The following is a 19,916-nucleotide window of genomic DNA, read 5'->3' on the forward strand; positions in this document are numbered from 1 at the left end:
TTGCAGTTGAAATCAGTGTCGGAGACCTTAAGACACTTTTTCAAGGCCACACAGCTAGGAAGTGGCATTGCTGGGATTTGGTTCTGGTCTGATCCCAGAGCTCCATGCATGCCCTGATGTGTTATTGAGGTCGGTCACATGTCTTTGTGAGTCTAGTTTCCACAATAAGAGTGTAGCCCCTCCACAGCAGTATTCGTGCCCATAACTATGGCTAGATTGCGCCTCAAAAATGAGGATGGTGCTCCTTACTCACCCCACTCCCAGATGTCTGGTCTGAGAGATGAGTGGTTTTCAAACCTGGCTTACTACAGAATCACCTGGGGAACTGAGAAAGAAAGAAATCCTGATGCTCAGGATCCCCACTTCAGTCGATTTAATCACATTCTTTGGGAGGAGGAGCCAGGCCTCTGTGTATTTTAAAAGCTCTCAAGGAAATTCTATTGTGCAGCCAATGTTGAAAATCACTTGTAGGCATAGAAAGTGACTTAGTTGGAGAGCTGTATCTCTGTTTTAAACTTCATTTTGCAAGAAGCCACATCTCCCCTGTATCTTGACCTTCCTCTCCCTTCCCTACCCGTCCTTTTGGCTTTTTACCCAACAACATCTGAGTAGGGCAGCGATCATTGGTTAAGGAAGTGGCCACAAGCCAATTAAGCATCAGCTCTGAGCATGTTCCTAAGCCAATGGGAATCCTGTGACTCACTGGTGGAAAGATTAACATATTAAAGCTCTCTGGGCTTCACAAAGACAAAAATAAAGTAAATAATTTGCTCTTCTAGAAACAGCAAACATTCCACCTCTTAATCTGCTAACAATATCTCCCCGTGGGAAATCCTTTAAGAAAGGAAAGTTGTACCTCCTCGAACAGCCTCTGCCAGTTGGCAGGCCAGCCTCCCAGCCACCCCCACTCCCCGCCCCCACTGGTAACTAAGTATTCAAACAGGAGAGTGGTGGAGGGGGTGGCTGATCATGGCTGCCAGACTCTGCACAGGTGACAGCTGCTTGCCAGTCTGAAGGAGCCAATCTAGGGCAAAGGTTCTAAGGTTCGGGAATAGCTGAATCGGAGGAGTAAAATGGGGACTAGGTTCTGCCAGTTCCCCATCATCCCAGGCCCCTTGATCCTCATCTCCATGATTCCAAGCATGCATGCCTATGGTGGGCAGGGGTCCCCAACTGGTGCGTTCATATCACTTTGGCCCCTGTGGGGTGGCAGCCAGGTAGGGCCTGGGGTGGCTGAAGTGTCTGGGGCTGGTTCATTTACCCCAATGATCCACATGAATGTGATATTCTATGCATGCTACGGCACGAGAAAGATTGGGAAGTGATGGCCGAGGGCTACCTCCATGCTGTTCAATTCCCCTGCCCTCTGCTGAAGACCAGTTGATGGGACATTTCCCACTTCTAATCCTCCCCTTGCACTGGTTCAAACAGGTTTAAACTCCCTCAGATTGACTTCTTCCTCTGGACCCAAGGTCTCTCCCTAGAGAAAAGCATCCCCTTAAAGCCGGATTACCTTGGCATCCATGATGCTGGTCTCCACCCGGGCCACGCCCTGGTTCTCCCGGAACAGCTGGATCTTGCTGATCTTGCTGAACTCGGACAGCACAGTGGTGAGGTTGGTTTTGAGGTCAATAACATGGCTGATGCCGTGACGGGGTCCCACCAGAAGAGTGGTGGCCGACTGCTTCTCATCCTGGTACCCAAGTGTGGCAGGCATTCACAGCAGGAAGGGCAGAGGAGGTGGGAAGAGGAGGCAGGAGGAGGAAATAGAGAATAGGCATTGAACTGGATCTGTCGAGAGGTCTGGAAACATCTGGGGCTCAATGCCAGGGCGGGAGACAACCTCAAGGGAAATTGGTCCGGGAACCCCATTCCCTGAGTAGTGCCCTGGATCATCATCATCATCAGTCTGAGGGGACACCACAGCCTCAGCAGCTGGTTGAGTGAAGTGGGCAGCAGCAGATTTCACTCTAGCAAAAGCATGAAGTAGGTGAGCTTGGTTTGGGTACCTTCACAGCACCCTCTTTCTCTTGAGCCTCAGGGACATGCCATTTGTTGCTATAGGCCATTCAAGGCCCCCACCTAGTGCTTTGCCTGAACGGGTGGTATTCTGTGTTTGGTCTTTACCACCTGCACCCCTTCACCAATACCACTCAAACTTGTACTTTTCACCCAGTGCCAAAAGCTATACTGACAAAGTAACTCAGCCTAAGGTGGTAAGGTTGATTAGGAACTTAATGGGCTATTTTCCACCCTAAGAAGATATTTACCCTGTAAAAGGTACTTTAGCAGTCCCAGACAAAGGGATGGCCTAGAAAAATCTCAGCAGTGCCAGGGGTTGTGCCACTGCTGATCCTCAAATCCCAGTATGTAAAAGGCTACCTCTGTCCTGACGGACTGGATTCCCTTAAGTGGGCCTGACAGGTTCTTTGGAGCCATGGAGTCTGAAGCCTCTGCAGGCCCATTCCCTGTCATTAGCATCAGCCTGAGGAATCTCTTCCATCTGTTCTAGACACTTTGATAAGCGGCTTTTGGTCAGTGTGGCCCACAGCCTGAGAAGCACCTGGATCCAGTCAGCAAGATGATTTGCATTTCCTTTCACCGTGGCTCACTAGGGTAAGCATGCCTGGAGCACAGTCTTGGGGGAGCAGCTGGGCCCCACCAGAAAGGGGTATGGCTGCAAGAGAGGCCCGGGCAGCCAGGTGGAAGTGTACAGTGGGGGGGGGTATGGGGAAGGGCAATGAAGTAGAGCTAGGGTTGACAAACTCTGGCCCTCCATAGGTTTCTGTGAGGCCCACATACTAAGAATGTTTTAACATTTGTAAATGGTTGGGAAAAAATTCAAAAGAACCATGTTTTGTGACACGTGAAAATCACATGAAATTCAAATTTCGGCGTTCATAAATAAAAAGATATTGGAACACAGCCACACTTATTTGTTTAAGCATTGTCTCCAGCTGCCTGCGTGTGACAATGGTAGGGTTGAGTGGTTGAAACAGAGATCTGCGTGGCCCGCCTGCAAAGCCTAACATGTTTACCACCTGGGCCTTGAGGGGAAAAAGTTTGCTGACCCTTGAAATAGGGGAAGGGGGACACAAAAGAGTCATGAAGGAGGACTGAAAACAAATGTTGCCTCCTTTACCATTTTGCCAGAAGCAGACCAGAGCACCATGGGCTGGGTGAGGGAGAAGAAGGGGAAAGAGGAATGGAAGCCTCCAGAAAAATGCTGGCCGAGAAAGCCACCCTAAAGCTGTAATGGAGTCCCTCCTGCCCTCCCAAACCCAAGGACAAACACCCACAAAGGACTGCCCCCCGCCCCAACACTGCCCTCACTGACCAGGCCCACAGTGTTGAACAAAACGCCTGTGAAGGTCGGAAGTTCATTCAGAATTCGAAGATACTGGAGCTTTGCCTGAATGGCGGAGCCCTGTGGAAACAACCCATCCAGAAATATGAGATGCCTGAAGTGCACCAGAGAGCAAACCCACATTCTCAGGAAGGAGTTGCAACGTCTTAGTCGGACTAGTCAGCAAGCCACAGTGTGGGTGTATGAGGCGACCCTCAGAAAAACTGCAGGAAGCTTACAATTTGGACAGCTCTTGCCTTTCACATCCCATCTTCCTTTCTAAACCCTTCTCCGACCTCTAGATCCTTGTTCCGTAAATATCCAGTTTACTCATTTTGTTCTTGATACAATTCCAATACTTTTCCCCGTCGCTGACACCCCAGCCCAGCTATACTTCTCTCCTGAGATCTTCTGTAGCCACTTGTGTAGCTACTTCTAGGTACTGGCCGTTGAGTCCCATTCAATACTTTTAATCCTGGGTACCCCTGAGTCCCAAACCTGCCCTTCTCTAGTATTCCCCTCATAGAAAAGTCCCCAGCAGTGGTACCGCCATTTCTGGGCTTTTGAGCCAGAAACCTACGAGTCACAGTGGTGTCCCACTCATCTCACTTGATAGAATCACCATCTTGATTCTATCTGCCAACTCCCCCTCCAACCTACCCACCCCCTTCTCTAGCCCCACGGTCATTGCCTCAATGTCTCCCACCTGTGTCAGGATGGCAGTCAAGTCACCTCCCTTACTGACACTCCTTTCTCTCAACCCCTCTACACTGCTGTTAGAGGGAACACCCTAGAAGATAAATTTAATCATATCATATGCCTGCTTAAACCCTTCAATGGTGTCCTGCTATACTGAGGGATAAGGCACACCCCTTCCTTTGGATAGCAGAGTTGGCTCCTATCCACCTCTCTGGTGTCGTCTCTTGCTCCCCCACTCATAGCCCAGGTACATTCCTTGCACTCTCCGAACTTGCTTAGGCTGAACGATTCCCGTTTCTTTCCATGCACCATATTCTCTCATATTTCTGGCCTTTGCAAAGACGAGACTCCCTACCTGGAAAGTATCATCGAGACAAAGTCCTATCTGTCTGCCCTGCAAGACAGCTGCGGCAGGCAACTACCAATTCTGGGCCTTTCCCGCCTCCCTCTGGCTGGGCTGGGCCTTCCTCCTCCCTGCTTTCAGAGCAGCCACACCTGTCACACTGCCTTGTGTTTCCCCGTTTAGCCTGTGCCTGCTGGAGGGTGGCGACCAGGCTTTCTTCATCTTTGTACCTCCAACCTGAGACCTGGGGAACCTCAAAAATATATTTGCTGAAGAGCCGGTTGGGAGCACACATGCTCTCCGCTGGGAAGAAAACTATCTGATTAAATATGCACAGCAAGGTAGGGAGGGCTTAACTCTCTGGGGAAATTTGCATCTTAAAAGACAAGCTAGTTGGTAATGCAAGGAATCTGGAATGGGTGGAGACGAGGGGGGCAACCGTGTCCTGTGTCTACATCTGCATGCCGAAGCCAGTGTCTCTCACCACCCTTCTGCCTCCAGGGCGGAAAGCACAAGCAGAGTGAGCCTTATAAGCCTGAGAAGGGCCTGCAGGACTGGGGGAGCAGCAAGTGGGAGTCCCTCAGACGGTAAGGGGATGTGAGCCTTAGAATGTGCAGTGGAGCACAGCACAGTCCTGAGTTCATGGCCTGATGCCCAGTGACCCATTCTCTAGGTCAGGCCTTGTCCTGCTGGGCTGGGCTTTTATCTCCCAGAATCCCCTATACAGGGACTGATGGATGAATTAGAAAGTTAATGAGTGAGAGTGCAGTCATTTCCATGGAAAACATGTGTCTCCCCGGGATCCAGTGCTTTCCACACGGCAGGTGCTCTCACTAAATTGGTTAAAGCACCTGAGGATTTTCTCCTCCTGCATTTTGGCTCCTTTGTTTTGAGGACCCTAGGCTCACTTAGTGATTGGTTATTAGCTGTCCTCCTGTGGGGGTGTGGTGCTTGTGCTTAGATTTAGGGAAAGCCCTCTTCTACAATTAGCCCCCATATCTGGCCAAGTTGGATGTGTCCCTGAGTCAAAAACAGAGGGGAGGGTCCCTAGAAGACCAGACCTGCTGAGAAACCAGGCTCTCCCCCTCCCCCTTGGCTACTGGTGCCAGAGCAGGGTGCTCAGTGACTTATCCGGGTACCTTGGTGCCGCTGGAAGGATGTGTTTGGTGGGCCTTCAGTTGCTGAGAGAGAGATTTCCGGAGATTCTTTTCTTTGATGCCCTGCAGGAGGGAGGGGGGAAGAAAGGGTTCCAGGCCCCACTCCTTCCTAAAAGCAGAAGAAAAGTAAGAAATTAGAGAGCGAATCAAAGTGGAAAGAGAAAGGAAGATGGTAAAATGGAGTCTGGGAGAAAAAGAGAGAGGGATAGGACAGGAGAATTACACTGGCCACAGTTCCCTGGTAGAAGCTGTAGTTCATGGTCTAGGTGTAAGGAACTCCAATTCTCACTCCCATCCCAGGCCTATCTTCCTGAAAATTTCAGTACAACTCAACAACTGTATTTTCTCCCTATGCAGCTATTTACCCCCTTCTTGAAGGGCCCCGGCACAACTCACTCCACATTCTTGAGCGAGATCTTCTGACTAGGTCGAGTGGCTGAGACAGTGATATAGATGTGGAGAGCAGCTAGGCCCAAAAGCATCTCTGGCTTGGGGTCCATTCCAAAGCGTTCTCGGATAACATCATTTCGACTCTGTGAGAGAGTGCAGTGCAAACCCATCAGTTAAAGAAGACATAGCTTCCAACCCCATCTTCAGCCCCGATCTACTCCCTTGCCTCCCAGAAAGGAAACGTAGTGTCAGTGAGACACCCTAGATCAAGGGGAAAAGGAAGGCTCTGCCCTTGGAGAAGGGACAACAGAGGAACCTCGGGTCTCAGAGACACTAATAATTTCATTCAGCAGACAATGGATAACCTTCTCAGAGACAGGCACACAATGGCAAGGCACAAGGGGCAGAATGTCAAGGTCACTGCTGAGACATGCTGATGCTCTCTTTCCTCCTGCTGCAAGAGACCCTCCCGCCCCATATTTTCTTGGGGGCCTATGCTCAACCCCTCACTACACAGGACTCCTCTACTAGCTCAGATGGGAACAAAGGAAGAAAGACATTGGGAGGGGCTCTCCATCCAGCTCTGGTGTAGAAGCCTCGGGTAAAAAATGGATTCAGAGATGAGGTAGATATTCTGTTCCTTGGGGATTGCTATCCTATCCTAAAGGGGGTTCCCTCAAACTACTGGCCAAAGATCTGACAGTCCCCAAACCCTGAGCTCAAAATCCCAGCCATCAATGATTCCGTTTTGATTAGACCAGTTGTCATTTTGTCGAGGTAGAACCAGGATGAGCTAAGGGACTAGGGAGCCACAGTGGTATTACTACAGCGTAGGAGAGAGTGGAAAAGGAGAACTTCATAAACGATCGTGTATGTAGAAAATCCAATGGAATCTACACAAAATAAAAAACTACTACCATTAATGAGTTAGCAAGTTTACAGGATGTAAAATTATAAAAAAACCAATTGTAGGGCCTCCCTGGTGGCACAAGGGGTTAAGCACCGCACTATGAAGCAATCCACAGCCTCTGCAGCACGAGTTCAATCCCCAGCCGGCCAGGGAGAAACCCACATGGTGCAGCAGACCTCTCCTGATTCGCCGTTGCTCCCTCAGCAGTGTATTTCAGTCAGCCTGCCTGTCCTGTTCCCCACTCTGTCTCTGGTGGATCCTCTCACCCCCCACATCTTTGGCCTGTACCCCAGCTCTTCTATGCATAAATAAATAAATCTTAAAAAAAAAGCCAATTGTATTCCTACATGCTTGTAACAAACAATTAGAAATGGAAATTTAAAATCAAAACCATTCCCAATAGCATAAAAAAGGGGACAAATCTATCAAAATATTTCAAAGACTTGTACACTAAAAACTAGATAACATTGCTGAGAAAAAACTAAAGAAGACCAAAATAAATGTAGACACACACTGTGTTCATGGGTGGAAGACTCAATATTCTTAAGATGTCAATTCTCCCTAAATCAATCTACAGATTCAACACAATCCCAACCAGAATCACAGCAGATTTTTGGTAGAAACTTAAAAGCTAAAATTCACATGGTAATGCAAAAGACCTAGGCTAGCCAAAACAACTCTGAGAAAGAAGAACAAAGTTAGAGGAGAAACACTGCCTGATTTTAAGACTTATTATAAAGCTACTATAATTAAAAGAGTGTGAAGGTGGCATAAAGACAAACAAGTAGATCAATGGAATGGAATAAACAAATAGGCCCACACATATAGAAACTCATTTTTTTTTTACACAGATGCAAAAGCAATTCAGTGGAGAAAAGATAGGTTTTTCAAAAATGGTGCTGGGACAATTGGACAGTCATATAAAAAAAGGAACATTGATCAATAACTTGCACTACATATAAAAGTTAACTCAAAAAAATGAATCACAGACTTAAATGTAAAACCTAAAAAGATAAAAACTTTAGAAAAAAAGGGATAAAAGTCTTTATGATCTTGCGTTAGAGATCTTGTTAGAGATATGACACCACAGGCACAATCCATGAAAGAATAAATTGGCAAATTGGACTTCATCAAAATTCAAACTCTTGCTCTATGAGAGACACCATTTAGAGACTGAAAAGACAAGTCAGACACTGGGAGAAATAGTGCAAATAATATATCCAACAAACAACTAGCATCTAGAATGCTTAAAATTAAATAGTAAGAAGAGAAGCAACCCCAATTTAAAAAGTAGTCAGAAGACTTGAATAGATACTTCACCAAAAAAAGAAACACCTTGGGCCTCCCCGGTGGTGCAGCGGTTGAGCGCTGGGTTGCGAAGCTGCCCGCGGCCTCTGCGGCACCAGTTCGATCCCCAGCGGCTGCCCGGCCACCGGAGGAGGGTCCCGCATGGCGCGCAGACCTTTCCTGCCGCCCGCTGCTCCCCTCAGCAGTGTACTTCGGTCCTTCTGCCTGCTCTGCCTCCCGCTCTGGCTCTGGTGAATTCTCTCACCCTCCCTCACTTCTGACTGTACTCAGTGCATGTATAAACAAACAAACAAATAACTAAATAAAAAACATGCCTCTATATATATAAAAAAAAAGAAACACCTTGGCAAATTAGCACACAAGAAGATCTTCAATATCATTAGTCACTGAGAAATGCAAATGAAAACCACACTCAGATACCACTGCACACTGTTAGAATGACTGAAAAAAAATATTGACAATATCCAGAGTGGATGAGGCCATGAAGTATATCATACATGGCTGGTGGGAATGTAAAACTATACAGCTACTTTGGAAAAAAGCACTGAGATTTCTTTAAAAAAATAAATATAGGGCCTCCCTGGTGGTGCAAGAGGTTAATAAGCACAGCACTGTGAAACTACCCACAGCCTCTGAAGCATGAGTTTGATCCCCGGCCGGCCAGGGAGTACCCACATGGCGCAGCAGACCTCTCCTGTCTCTCGTGATGCTCCCCTCAGCAGTGTATTTTAGTCAGTCTGCCTGTTCTGTTACCCACTCTGTCTCTGGTGAATCCTTTCACCACCCCCTGCCCTGCACCTCTAGCCTGTACTCCAGTTCTTATATGCATAAATAAATAAATTTTAAAAAAGACTTGTCAATTTAAAAAAAATATTAAAGATAGATCTAACTTATGTTCAAATCATTCCATGCTTAGGTATTTACCCAAGAGAAAAAAAAAAGCATATGTTATACAAAGACTTGTACATAAATGTTCATAGAAGTTTTACCTGTAGTAGCCAAAACCCAGAAATAACACAAATGTCCATCAGCAGGTGAACTGATAAACAAATTTCGATAACTCCATACCGTGGAATACTACTCCACAATAAAAAAGAATAAACTACTATGGGGACTATAGGCAGTGCAATGGTATTGTGCATTTGAAAGTTGCTAAGAAAAGATGGCAAACATATTTATTGTGAAGGTCATTTTGCAATGCACAGAAATGTCAGTCATTATGTTGTTCATCTGAAACTACAATAATGGCATAAGTTGATCAAATTTCAATAAAAAGGGAATGAACTACTGATACACATTTTGTATGGATCTCAAAATTCTGAGTAAGAGAAGCCAAACCAAAATAAGTGCATTTACTGTTTGATTTCTCTTATATAATAAAACTCTAGAAGACAAAACTAATCTATGGTGACAGTAAGCAAGTTATTAGGTGCCTGGAGATGAGGGGGACAAATTATAAAGGTGCCTGAGGTGGGCATGTTAGATTTGTTCAACATCTTGATTGTGATGATGGTTTCATGGGCATAAACATGCCAAAACTTATCCAATTGTACACTTTAAATATGTGCAGTTTATTAATATGATGCAATTTGTCAATAAAGCTGTTCAATATAAAAAAGGAGTACAGCTGAAGTCCATATCATCACAAAGAGTGGACATGGTCTTGTCCCCAAAATTCCAAAATACTTAAACAGAGTCAATTTCTGGAAGCTTGAAGAAATTTAGGATAAACGAAAGGAGAACTAAACTGGTAAAGGAATTTGAAGCTGTTTGAGAACTGTTCCTAACATTTTAGGGTGTGAGAAAGGGCAGAAGGGACATCCAGGTGTCACCATCAGAGTTTTGAGCCCCCCGCCTCCAATCAAGTGCTCTGTAAGTCCTGTAGGTACCTAAAACATAACATCTTCCCAAATGAACTCATCTTTCTCCAAACCCATTCCATTGCCTATATTCTCTAACTGGGGGAGTGGCATCACTTCTACCAGATACTCACCAAGTCAAAGCCCTCAAAGCCCATCTACTATATACCCTTTAAATATACTTGAATTCCATCCCACCCCTGCCATCATGGTCCTGCTTCCAGCCCCATTCTCCTTCCCCTGGATTACTGCAATAGCTCCTTAGCTGGTGTACTTCCTTAGCTCTATGGAATCTTTGGAAACTGCTCATCTGACTAGACTATTCTCCTTTTAACATTTGTGTTGCTACCCTATAGCATATTTTTTTTTAACTTGGCTATGCCTTAGAAGCACCTGAGGAAATTTTTAGAAATATGTGTTTGGACCCCATTCCCACAGATTTTCATTTATTTGGTCTTGGGGGGGGGCAGTAGTACATTTTTTTCAAAGCTTCTTTGATAAATCTAAGGGGCAGCTAAGGTTGAGAACTACTGCCCTAATGCAGTGGTTCCCAAACACCATCTATGGGTATCAGAATCCCCTGGAGGGGCATGTTAAAACACAGATTGTTAGGCCCTACCCCCAGTTTCTGATTCAATAGTACTGAGTAGGAGCCCAAGAATTTGCATCTCTAACAAGTTCCTGTTTGATGCTAATGCTGCTGATCCAGGGACCGCACTTCGAGAACCATTGGCCTGGATCACTTTTAGGCCTGTGCTTGCCGTGACCTACCGAGCCTTTTGCCACTTGCTTCCTGTCTCTCCCATTGCACTTGCTGCTGCTTTTTACATTCTGCACTCTAGTTGTAATAAATTACCCACAGTTCTCTCATCCTGTTGTGCTGTTTCATGCCACCAAGTCTTTGTAGATGCAAGTCCCTTTGCCTAGAAGGTGCCTGCGCCATTCCATCTCTGCACACAGCAAACTTCCACTCATCCTTCAAAGTGAAGAGTGCATGAATCGCTTCCTCTGTGAAGCCTTCATCATCGCCCTCCCATGGAGAGTTGGAAACCTGCTTCCTGGGTTGTACCCTGCCATCATTGCAGTACCTGTAACACTGTCTTTTGTATGTGCATGTATCTATGAGCGTTAGAAACTGAGACAATTCTTTATTCAGCCCTCACTGCCAGTACCTAGGACAATACCCGGCCCAGTGTGAATGCCCACAAATGTTTCTGGATCAACTGAATTGGGAATCACCTCCTGACTGAAGCTTGGTACTGGGGGTTGGGAACCTCTGTTATCCACATGCATTTGTTAAACCTGGGGATCCTGTGAGGATGACAGCATTACTGAGGTTGCTTGTTTCTGAAAGCTGATGAGATTTTTCTGGACAAACAGACAGGACTTTGAACCATGGTCAGCTCAGGTGACCAGGCCGACACACTTGGCCATGGTCTACAAAGGTAACAGAAAAGGAAAGGGCCTTTAGAGCTATTTGCAGGTTGGAGTGACTCACACAGTAACTTCATTGTGATGGCAGAACAGACTGCCTGCCTGTTTGTCCATTGGGTAGCTGTCTATGTATCCCCAAGCCAGACTCTACCTGGATATACAGGTACTCAAAAGCAGCAGGATCCCGACGCAGCAGCTCCACAGGGTCTTTGGGAAAGAAGCTTATTCGGAAGAGGCATTTCATTCCTTGATAGTGCGTGCGCTGCACCACCTGAAAGAGATCTGGAATTAGTGGCTGGGGTGGCGGAAGCCAGCTCAGTGTCTCTTCAAGTCTGACCTTGGGCTAGAGTGAGGCTGCAGTTTTCCACTCTATCTCCGGCCTGGTGATTCTGGTTACCTTAGAGGAAAGTGATGAAGAGTCAGGGATTTTCTACCTTTCTGACCCAAGGTGACTAGAATTTTCAAATCACTTATTCAGGACATGGCCTTTATCAACAACTAGTTCTAAGGCCCAAGACACTAGGTAGGAAGAGAGGGCTTCTGGGAACTTCTCTTAACTCGTTCCTTGCTGGAGAGCTAATGCCTTTACCTTGTAGATAGACTCAAGCAGAGGAAGTTGTTGATTAGAAGCCAACTCCAAGATTTAAAATCCCATTTGAAAGTATAGGTGAAACAAGTTGGCAATGTGTTGGTAGCTGCTGAAGTTGTGATGGGTAATGAAGGTTCATTATGTAATTCTCCTGACTTCTGTCTGTTTGAGATTTTTCATAAAGACATTGGAACAAAAGACCAACTGGATCTAAAAGCTCTCTTGAGGGGCAGGGAGGTTCTTGGATTTCTCTCTAGACAGAGCACTAACAACCTTCCCTTCATAGGTGGGAAGCTGTGAGTCTCTGGACTACATTTTACTGAGAGCTAAACTTGAAGAATGCTTCTTCCCTAAGATCCTTTCATTTTCTTGTGTCTGAGTTTTGGGTTTTGTTTTGCTTCCATTTAGGTATTTCTTCCCAACCACCCCTCTTCTACTCTCCCTCCCTTTCTGGGAATACTGACAAGCCTCTATGACTCTTCTTGGCACTTTGCCATTGGTGAAATACTATCCAGCAATGCTGAATTTTCCCAGCTTTTGTCCATATGGCAAAGGCAAGAATGAGAAGATGCTTTCTCTTCCTCTACCTTGGAGATTTATGTGGATAGTATGAAGCCCAGTCTTGGCCCCATTCAGCCCATTCTCATCCCATATGTGCCCTAGCCTCATGGGACTCACGAGACTCCATTTGCTGACCATTCCATATTACAGGCTTCAGCCAAAGGCTGAATTCCATGACAGAGGCAGTAAAGTTTAGCAGGCAGGGCGTTCAGGAGACAGAAGAGTTGACACTGCCCTTCAACTCAGCATTCGAGTGGCAGGCAGTGAAACACCACCCCATGATTTTCCCACTAGGGACCCAGGCTAACAATCTTCATGCTCTTCTTTGGCTATAAGAGACATTGCCAAAAGCCCTCTGGAGATGGGTAGTACAGATCTTGGTTGAGAGCTATTGACTTCTGGGAACTGGCTGAACATATGACTACGAATTTTCCAGAGAGTGCCTTGTGTCCTCTTCTGTTGTAGAGGCCACATACAAGCTATCACGCTAAGAGAAAGGAAATACTTACATAAGCCAGGGGCTGCTTGTCCTGGAGAAGCAGGAACTTGTGGTTCTGCTCTGGCCCAGCATACTCAAGGACAAGAGCAAAATGCTCGATGTACCTCAGGGAAAGACGGTCCTGTAATGTCACCATCACATCCTGTGCAAGAGAAAAGAGCCTTGAGAGGGAGAACCGTTCATCTCTAGGCTCTTCTAAGTAGTCAACATGGTAGAAGGGGACTGACACCAAGCAAGATGATCTGGGGGTGAAGGCTGAGGCTGGGAAAGCAGGTCAGACAAGACAGAGACACTGGCCTTTGTGGTAGCCCAGGCTGTGCTCCATGATGAGGTGCTAGCCTGGGGGAACATCAAAGGTGCCGGGGGTGGAGGGAAGTGTTTCTGAACTTGGCCTGGCCAGACCAAAAGCAAGAAGTCATGGCCCTCCTGCCCTCCTTCCACTCAACAAATTATTTCCTGAGTGCTCAGGAAGTGCATTTGTGTCTGATTTAGGTTTTTGTGTTGCATTTGTGTTGGTTTCTTCCCTCACCTTCTCCAGTCAGTCAGAACATTCACTCTGGTTTGTCAACTCCTTACTTAGACATTAACAAAAGCAGAAGCCACAATGATATGATTAAAAAGAAGACTATTTCTGGATTCATAATCTAAATCGAATGACTTGAGTTACTGGCAAAATGTTCAATTTTGTTGGTAGCTGGCTTTTAGAGACGATCAATTTAGCAACTTGAAAAATGTGTCCGTGCAGAGGAACTATATCACGTGTTTTGTGTGCAGTCATAAATCTGACTACTCGGGGGCTCCGTCTGCTCTGCTGCCCTACTTTTAATGTTAGGGTGTCTGGAAACACATCCGTGGGGGCTGCCCAAATGTCAGTTCTGAGACTCCTGCCATCTATTTGCTGTGACTTTGGCATCTGCTGGGCTCCAGTGTAAGAGTGTTCCTGGAGTCAGCTCTCCACAGTCCCCAGAGGCTGGAAAGAAGTGGGCTTGGGGGGGCCTCCCTGGTGGCACAAAGGAATGAACTCTCAGCACTATGAAGCAATCTGTAGCCACTGCAGCATGAGTTCCATACCTGGCCAGGGAGCTGACCTACATGGTGCAACAGACCTCTCATGTCTCGCCTGCTGATCCCCTCAGCAGTGCATTTCAGTACATCCGCCTGTTCTGCTCCCCACTCTGTCTCTGGTGAATCCTCTCACCCTCCCCGCACCTCTGGCCTGTACCCCAGTTCTTGTATGCATAAATTAATAAATCTCTAAAAAAAAAAAAGAAGTGGGCTTGGGTAGGCGCCTTCTCTCACAGCCAGGGAAGCCAAACAAGCCCCTCAGTGAACATTAAAAGATGCTTAGCCATTCAAATGTTAGGCTGGAAATTGGTGGGTACTTGAGAGTATCTCTTTGTATTATTCAAGCAGTCACAGAGACGCCAGTGTTGCTGAAGCTATGGCAAGGACAAATGAGGTTTTCTTTGCAGTTCGGCTGCATTGGGATTGTGGACAGCCAAGCCGGTGATTGCCAACTGGTGTTACAAGTGTAACAGCCTCTGTGCCAGGCTGTCAATTCACGCAGGTACCTCTGTGGGACAAATGGTTTGGCAGCCTATCCAAGTTCCAGTGAACAGCCCAAACACTCTCCCTGAAATCAGGATGAGTTCATGAGCCCAGGGACGCTGCTGTCCTGGAAGGCCGGGGCTGCTACCTGGAAGCAACAATGGCGCTGCTGTTGTGAGGTGGGAGAATGATTAGAGAAGCCTTCAAGGGGAAAGCGGGAGTAGGGGGTGCTCCAATGTGGAGACAGATCTGCAACAGACACATTGACCTATGGATAAACACTAAGGAGGATCATGACACAGAGCTATCCACATGTAGGAGGGCCATTTGGGCACCTGTAGGTGGCCTAGCTCCATTTCAATGACCCGCCTGTATATAGACTGACACCTTCAATAACCCAGAGATCATCCCAGGGCACCCTGATGAGTGTGTTTTGGTCTTGTGTCCCCTGGGGGAGCCCACCCAGGCTTGGGCTTTCCATAGACACTGGGTTCAATTAACATGGCACCAGTGTTTTGCAACGTAGGTGTGACTGACACTTTGGGCAGGATAATTCTTCATTCAGGGACTGTTCTGCTCCCTCTGACAATTAGCATCTCTGACCCTGAGACACTAAATGCCAGTAGCATGCCAAATCATTGGGGTGACCCAAAATATCTGGAGAAGTTCGCCAAAACCATCTGGGAGGGGGCAGTGGTGACCCTAGCTAAGAACACTGGCAAGGCCATTCTGAGCTTTTGATAACTCCTCTTGCTGAAAGTTTCCTGGCCCAAAAGTTTCTCTTTTATTTCAGAGGGTTGTCTTGGCCCCAGTCGAGTTATCTCAGGACACCTGTAAGTCAAGGTGGGTTTCTTGGCAGGTGTTTTAGCTGCCTGGCAGTCTAGGCAGCTCGGTTGCATGAAACCATTCATTCTGGGATGGCAGTCTCTTTCCACAGAGAGTCTAGAGGGAGCAGGAGCAAATATTTCTGTCTCAGAGCAGAGTGAACCTGTGGGTTAGTAGTATCACTGCCTCTCTTCCTCAGGATCAGGAGAACCAACTTTTAGGTACCTGCCTGAGTCATTAAGAACTGCAGCTTGGTAATTGCTCTTTCTGTTCAAGGAACAGCCAACGGGGCTGTTGTTGGGCTTTTCAAATCTTGGTTCAGTGCTTGAGATCTGGTTGTTACTTAAAAAACACTGCGTGGCTAAGCTAATCTCCTGAGAGACTGTGTTTGTTGATTTTTGTGTGTAAATTTGCGTAGGTGTTATTGTATCAATATAAATCACTTTTACTTTATAAATGGTTTAATGATCTTCACACTGCTTAGCTCCTCAGAATCTTGAATGACTCCATGTAACATGGATGCAAAGCACTTCACAAGCAGAGGTGCACTTATGCATGTGTGTGTGCATGTGTGTGCGCGTGCAAGTGTGTGCACACATGTACTCACACACACGTGCAAATCTCCCACACCCCACCCCATCCAAGGACGATGTGTTTTTGCAGCCTGGTGCTGCAGGAGATCAAAGGAGATCAAAGACCACCATGTTGGACAGTGAGGGTCTATGTGCAGACTCAGAGGACCCCAGGGACCTGCAGGTACGTATATAGCTGTGAAGAGGACAACGCTGACCCAAGAGAGGAGACACTGTATCTACCTTAACAGTGGTCCGGCCGTCAAATGTGAAAGATTTGATCTGCCCATTTTCTAAGAAAACCTTCAGGACATTGGGGATGAGGAGAAGGGCTTCCTTTTTCATCATTTTCTGTGAAAAGACAGGGAAAGAATAAGAAAAGGGGAGCATTTAGGAGGAGGGAGGTCAGAGGAGGGGTGTAGAAAGGAAGAGAAAGGAGCTAGTGAAGGAGACAAAGGAGCCAATGGCATGGAAGGACAGATAATAGGAAAGGAAAATGTGTAATAACATTGCATGAAGGCCAGAACCAAAATCTCCAAAAAGATGTCAGGCTGTGTCAAAAGTTGTTTTTTTTTTTTTATTAGATAATAAATTTTATTGTTATATTCCCCATACAATTGCAGCGCCCCATTCTGACCCCAATCCCTCCCCTCCCGCCCCTGCCCCCCTAAAAGTGTCTCTGGTTCATAGTTTTTTGTTGATTTTGATTTTCACTTTCTTATAGTTATTCATTTTCCTGGTCCCTTATTTAAGTTTTCTAGATTCCTGCTATGAGTGAGACCATCCGGTATTTTTCTTTTTCTTTTGGCTTATTTCGCTGAGCATGATCCCTTCCAGCGCCATCCATGTTGCTGCAAATTGCATGTGTTTATCTTTTTTGAATGCTGAGTAATATTCCATGGTATATATGTACCACATCTTCTTGATCCAGTCATCTATTTTTGGGCATTTGGGTTGTTTCCAAAGCTTAGCTATTGTAAACAGTGCTGCTATAAACATAGGGGTGCAGGTGTTCTTTGGAATTGATGTTTCTGTGTCCTTTGGGTAAATACCTAGGAGTGGAATTGCTGGATCATATGGAAGCTCTATGTTTAGTAGGTCCAGAAATCTCCACACAGGCTGTGTCAAAAGTTGACCCTTCTGTCGATGTCACGGCCTACCTGCATTTACTGTGGCTCAAGGCTCTAGAGTCTAGAGCGTTGCTTGGCCCATAGTAACCTCCACACAGTAAGGGTGGATGGGAGTCTCCCGAGGAGCCTGATTCACTCACCTGCTCTTATCTCCTGACACCTCCCATCTCACCAGGGCCTCATACACCACGGTCATGTCCACACCCATGCCAATGTTCTGCTAGGCCCTCCCTCATGGCACCCTTTCTGACCTGCCCGCCTGCCTCCCCAGAGTCATGTCTTGCCATTCCTGGTACCCATGCTGATCTCTCATGCCTGTATACCTTTGGCAGTACGGCATCCAGGTCTATCTCTTTCCCTTAGGACACGTAGCATCTCTGACCCTGACACACTAAATGCCAATAGCATGCCAAATAGTCGCACTGGGCCTGATTTACGAACATCAGCAATGCCCATTTCTGAACACCTGATGATTCTTTAGCAAAAGTTTCTCCGGTTCAGGCACTTGTTTATTTATAGAGTGGTGTATGGTAAAGTCTCAATAAATAATCATTAAATGAAGACTATTCTTCTTACTTTTCTCTTTCTCACCTTAGCAAACTCCTATCTTTCCAAACCCAGGTTAAATATGAATGCTGTTAAGCCATTAGGTTAATATTGCCAGGTCATCAGACGTGGTGTTCTCATGTGTTCCTATAGCAACTTCTACATCCCTTTCTCAGTGCTCTTAGGATATTTTTGAAGAATGTTTGTCTTTCATAATCAAATGGTGAACTCAGAGCACAACAATGTCCTAGTCAATATTTGTAGTCCTGATATTGAGCAGAGTTCCTGGCACACACTTGGTGCTCAATAAATGGCTGCAGACAAAATGAGTACTACGTGCTTAATATGTGCCTACTTGAATGATTACACTCATCAGGAGACTTCAACCATTTCCCTGGGCCAATGTCTAGAGCTCTACAGGAACTGAGCAGTTATATAAGATGGCCAATTCCTTAATTTGGTGGGCATTCATTCAGTCATTCCTGCTTGCCCAGCACTATATTAAGCCCATGAGGACAAGGTAAAAAGAGGGCTCCATGGTGGAGCAAGGGGTTGAGCACAGCACTGTGAAGCTATCTGCAGCCACTGCAGCACGAGTTCAATCCCCGCCCAGGGAGATACCCACATGATGCGCAGACCTCTCCTGACTTGCTTGCTGCTCCACTCAGCAGTGTATTTCAGTAGATCCACCTGTCCTGCTCCCCACTCTGTCTCTGGTGAATTCTCTCACCCCCCCGCACCTCTGGCCTGTTGCCCAGTTCTTGTATGCATAAATAAATAAATCCTAAAAAAAAAAAACAAGGTAAAAAGAGAGGATTTGGGTCTGGTCTTACACTGTTGTGGTAGTGACACTGGCACATGCACATGAGTCCACTGAAGAACAATTATAAAACCAAGCAACCAAACAGTTATAAGATAAGGTTTCAGGGAGAAGGGGGTTGACTGTAGGGTGATGGATAGAACCGGACTTTTAGAGGTGAACTTAATGTAGTATCGACACATGTTGATTTTCAGTGATATACATCTGAAACATATATGATGTTATAATGCAATGTCACCTCAATAAAAAACAGAATATGCTATAAAAATAAGGCAGTGAAGCTATCCTTGTGAGGTGAACTGGATTTAGATTTTGAAGGCGACGGTGTGTACAGACATCCAGATCCAGAGACTGTCAGGGAGAAAGTGTGAAAACAGAATCGAGCAAGTCCACCTGGGTCGGGGTGCAGTTGGCAGCAGTGGGGAGTCAGGAGTCAAGGCACAGTGGGGAAGAAATAGGATATATAGTTGGAAAAGCATGACTCGCTGATTCTCTCCCCGATCCAGAGATGCCTTGCTCTTGCCAAGCCCAGAGGCCCCGGATCCCCAGACTGATGACGCTCAGCGGTGGCAGGTTTTATTTAGCACACTGGGTTGGACTCAGATAATTACTTAATTGATTTTGCTTAAAAATAGAGTTGGCAAGGCACGCCCACAGGATTTATTTTTGCACTGGCTGCTTAATAAAGGCCTGGAACACAAGGGAGAGGGATGATAGGACGGCCTGGGATCACCTGGGCCTGGACTCCGCCAGGTGCCTACCACGGGTGACACTGCTATCATCGAAGCTGCTGGTGGGGGCAGGGTGGGGGCGCTGTTGGGACATCAGGTAATTTCCTGGGTACAGCAAGTGTGGAGGACTGATATTTGTCTCTCAGACAAGAACCTTACCTGGTGGCCTGTCCAGGAGCGAGAGAAGAGGCCCTGGTGGGTCTTAGCTATTCTGTGGTATTTGCGGTCAGATTGGTCTGGAGTGAGGGCTGTGTGTGAGGCCTGTGAGGAAGGGCAGAGTGGGGAAGGGAGGAGAAGGAGGGGAAGAAGGGGGGAGGTAGCTGGATGGCGGTTCCCTGGGTGGCCCGCCTTGGTGACTTACTCTGCAATGTGGAGATGGGATGGGGGCGCCTGTCTGTACTTTCCAAATTCAAGTCACATTTCCTCTGGATTTTCAAGGGTGCAGGACACAAATGTTCCCTTAGTGACTGGGACCTCAGGGTCTACCTCACCTGATCTGCAGGGACTCCATGCTGCTCACTTTCCTCTCTGCCCACCAATGCCTGCTGCTCTCCAACCTCTTCTGCCAGACTGACTTGAAGCCCAAACCCCAATGAATTATTCAAATGGTTTACCTAGTGGGGGCCCCCCAGTAGTCCCATGGGCTCCA

General features: G+C 46.6%; 1 protein-coding gene across 3 annotated transcripts in view; it reads right to left on the reverse strand.

Moving 5' to 3' along the window:
- Positions 1–19,916, reverse strand: part of FRMPD3 (FERM and PDZ domain containing 3) — a 126,860-nt gene that overhangs the window by 23,390 nt on the left and 83,554 nt on the right. For 2 of the 3 annotated variants that reach the window (XM_054695620.1, XM_054695618.1), the window contains exons 6-13: positions 19,427–19,528; positions 16,284–16,391; positions 13,106–13,237; positions 11,598–11,717; positions 5,942–6,078; positions 5,528–5,654; positions 3,338–3,427; positions 1,514–1,693 (exon numbers count right to left, since the gene is read on the reverse strand). In XM_054695620.1, coding sequence (XP_054551595.1) covers positions 1,514–1,693; positions 3,338–3,427; positions 5,528–5,654; positions 5,942–6,078; positions 11,598–11,717; positions 13,106–13,237; positions 16,284–16,391; positions 19,427–19,528 — 996 coding nt within the window. The remainder of the gene's footprint in view (positions 1–1,513; positions 1,694–3,337; positions 3,428–5,527; positions 5,655–5,941; positions 6,079–11,597; positions 11,718–13,105; positions 13,238–16,283; positions 16,392–19,426; positions 19,529–19,916) is intronic. The other variant, XM_054695619.1, reaches the window with a different exon arrangement.

Source organism: Talpa occidentalis, unplaced genomic scaffold (genome assembly GCF_014898055.3).
Source record: "Talpa occidentalis isolate TD23 unplaced genomic scaffold, MPIMG_talOcc4v2.1 talOcc4.15, whole genome shotgun sequence".
Taxonomy (NCBI): domain Eukaryota; kingdom Metazoa; phylum Chordata; class Mammalia; order Eulipotyphla; family Talpidae; genus Talpa; species Talpa occidentalis.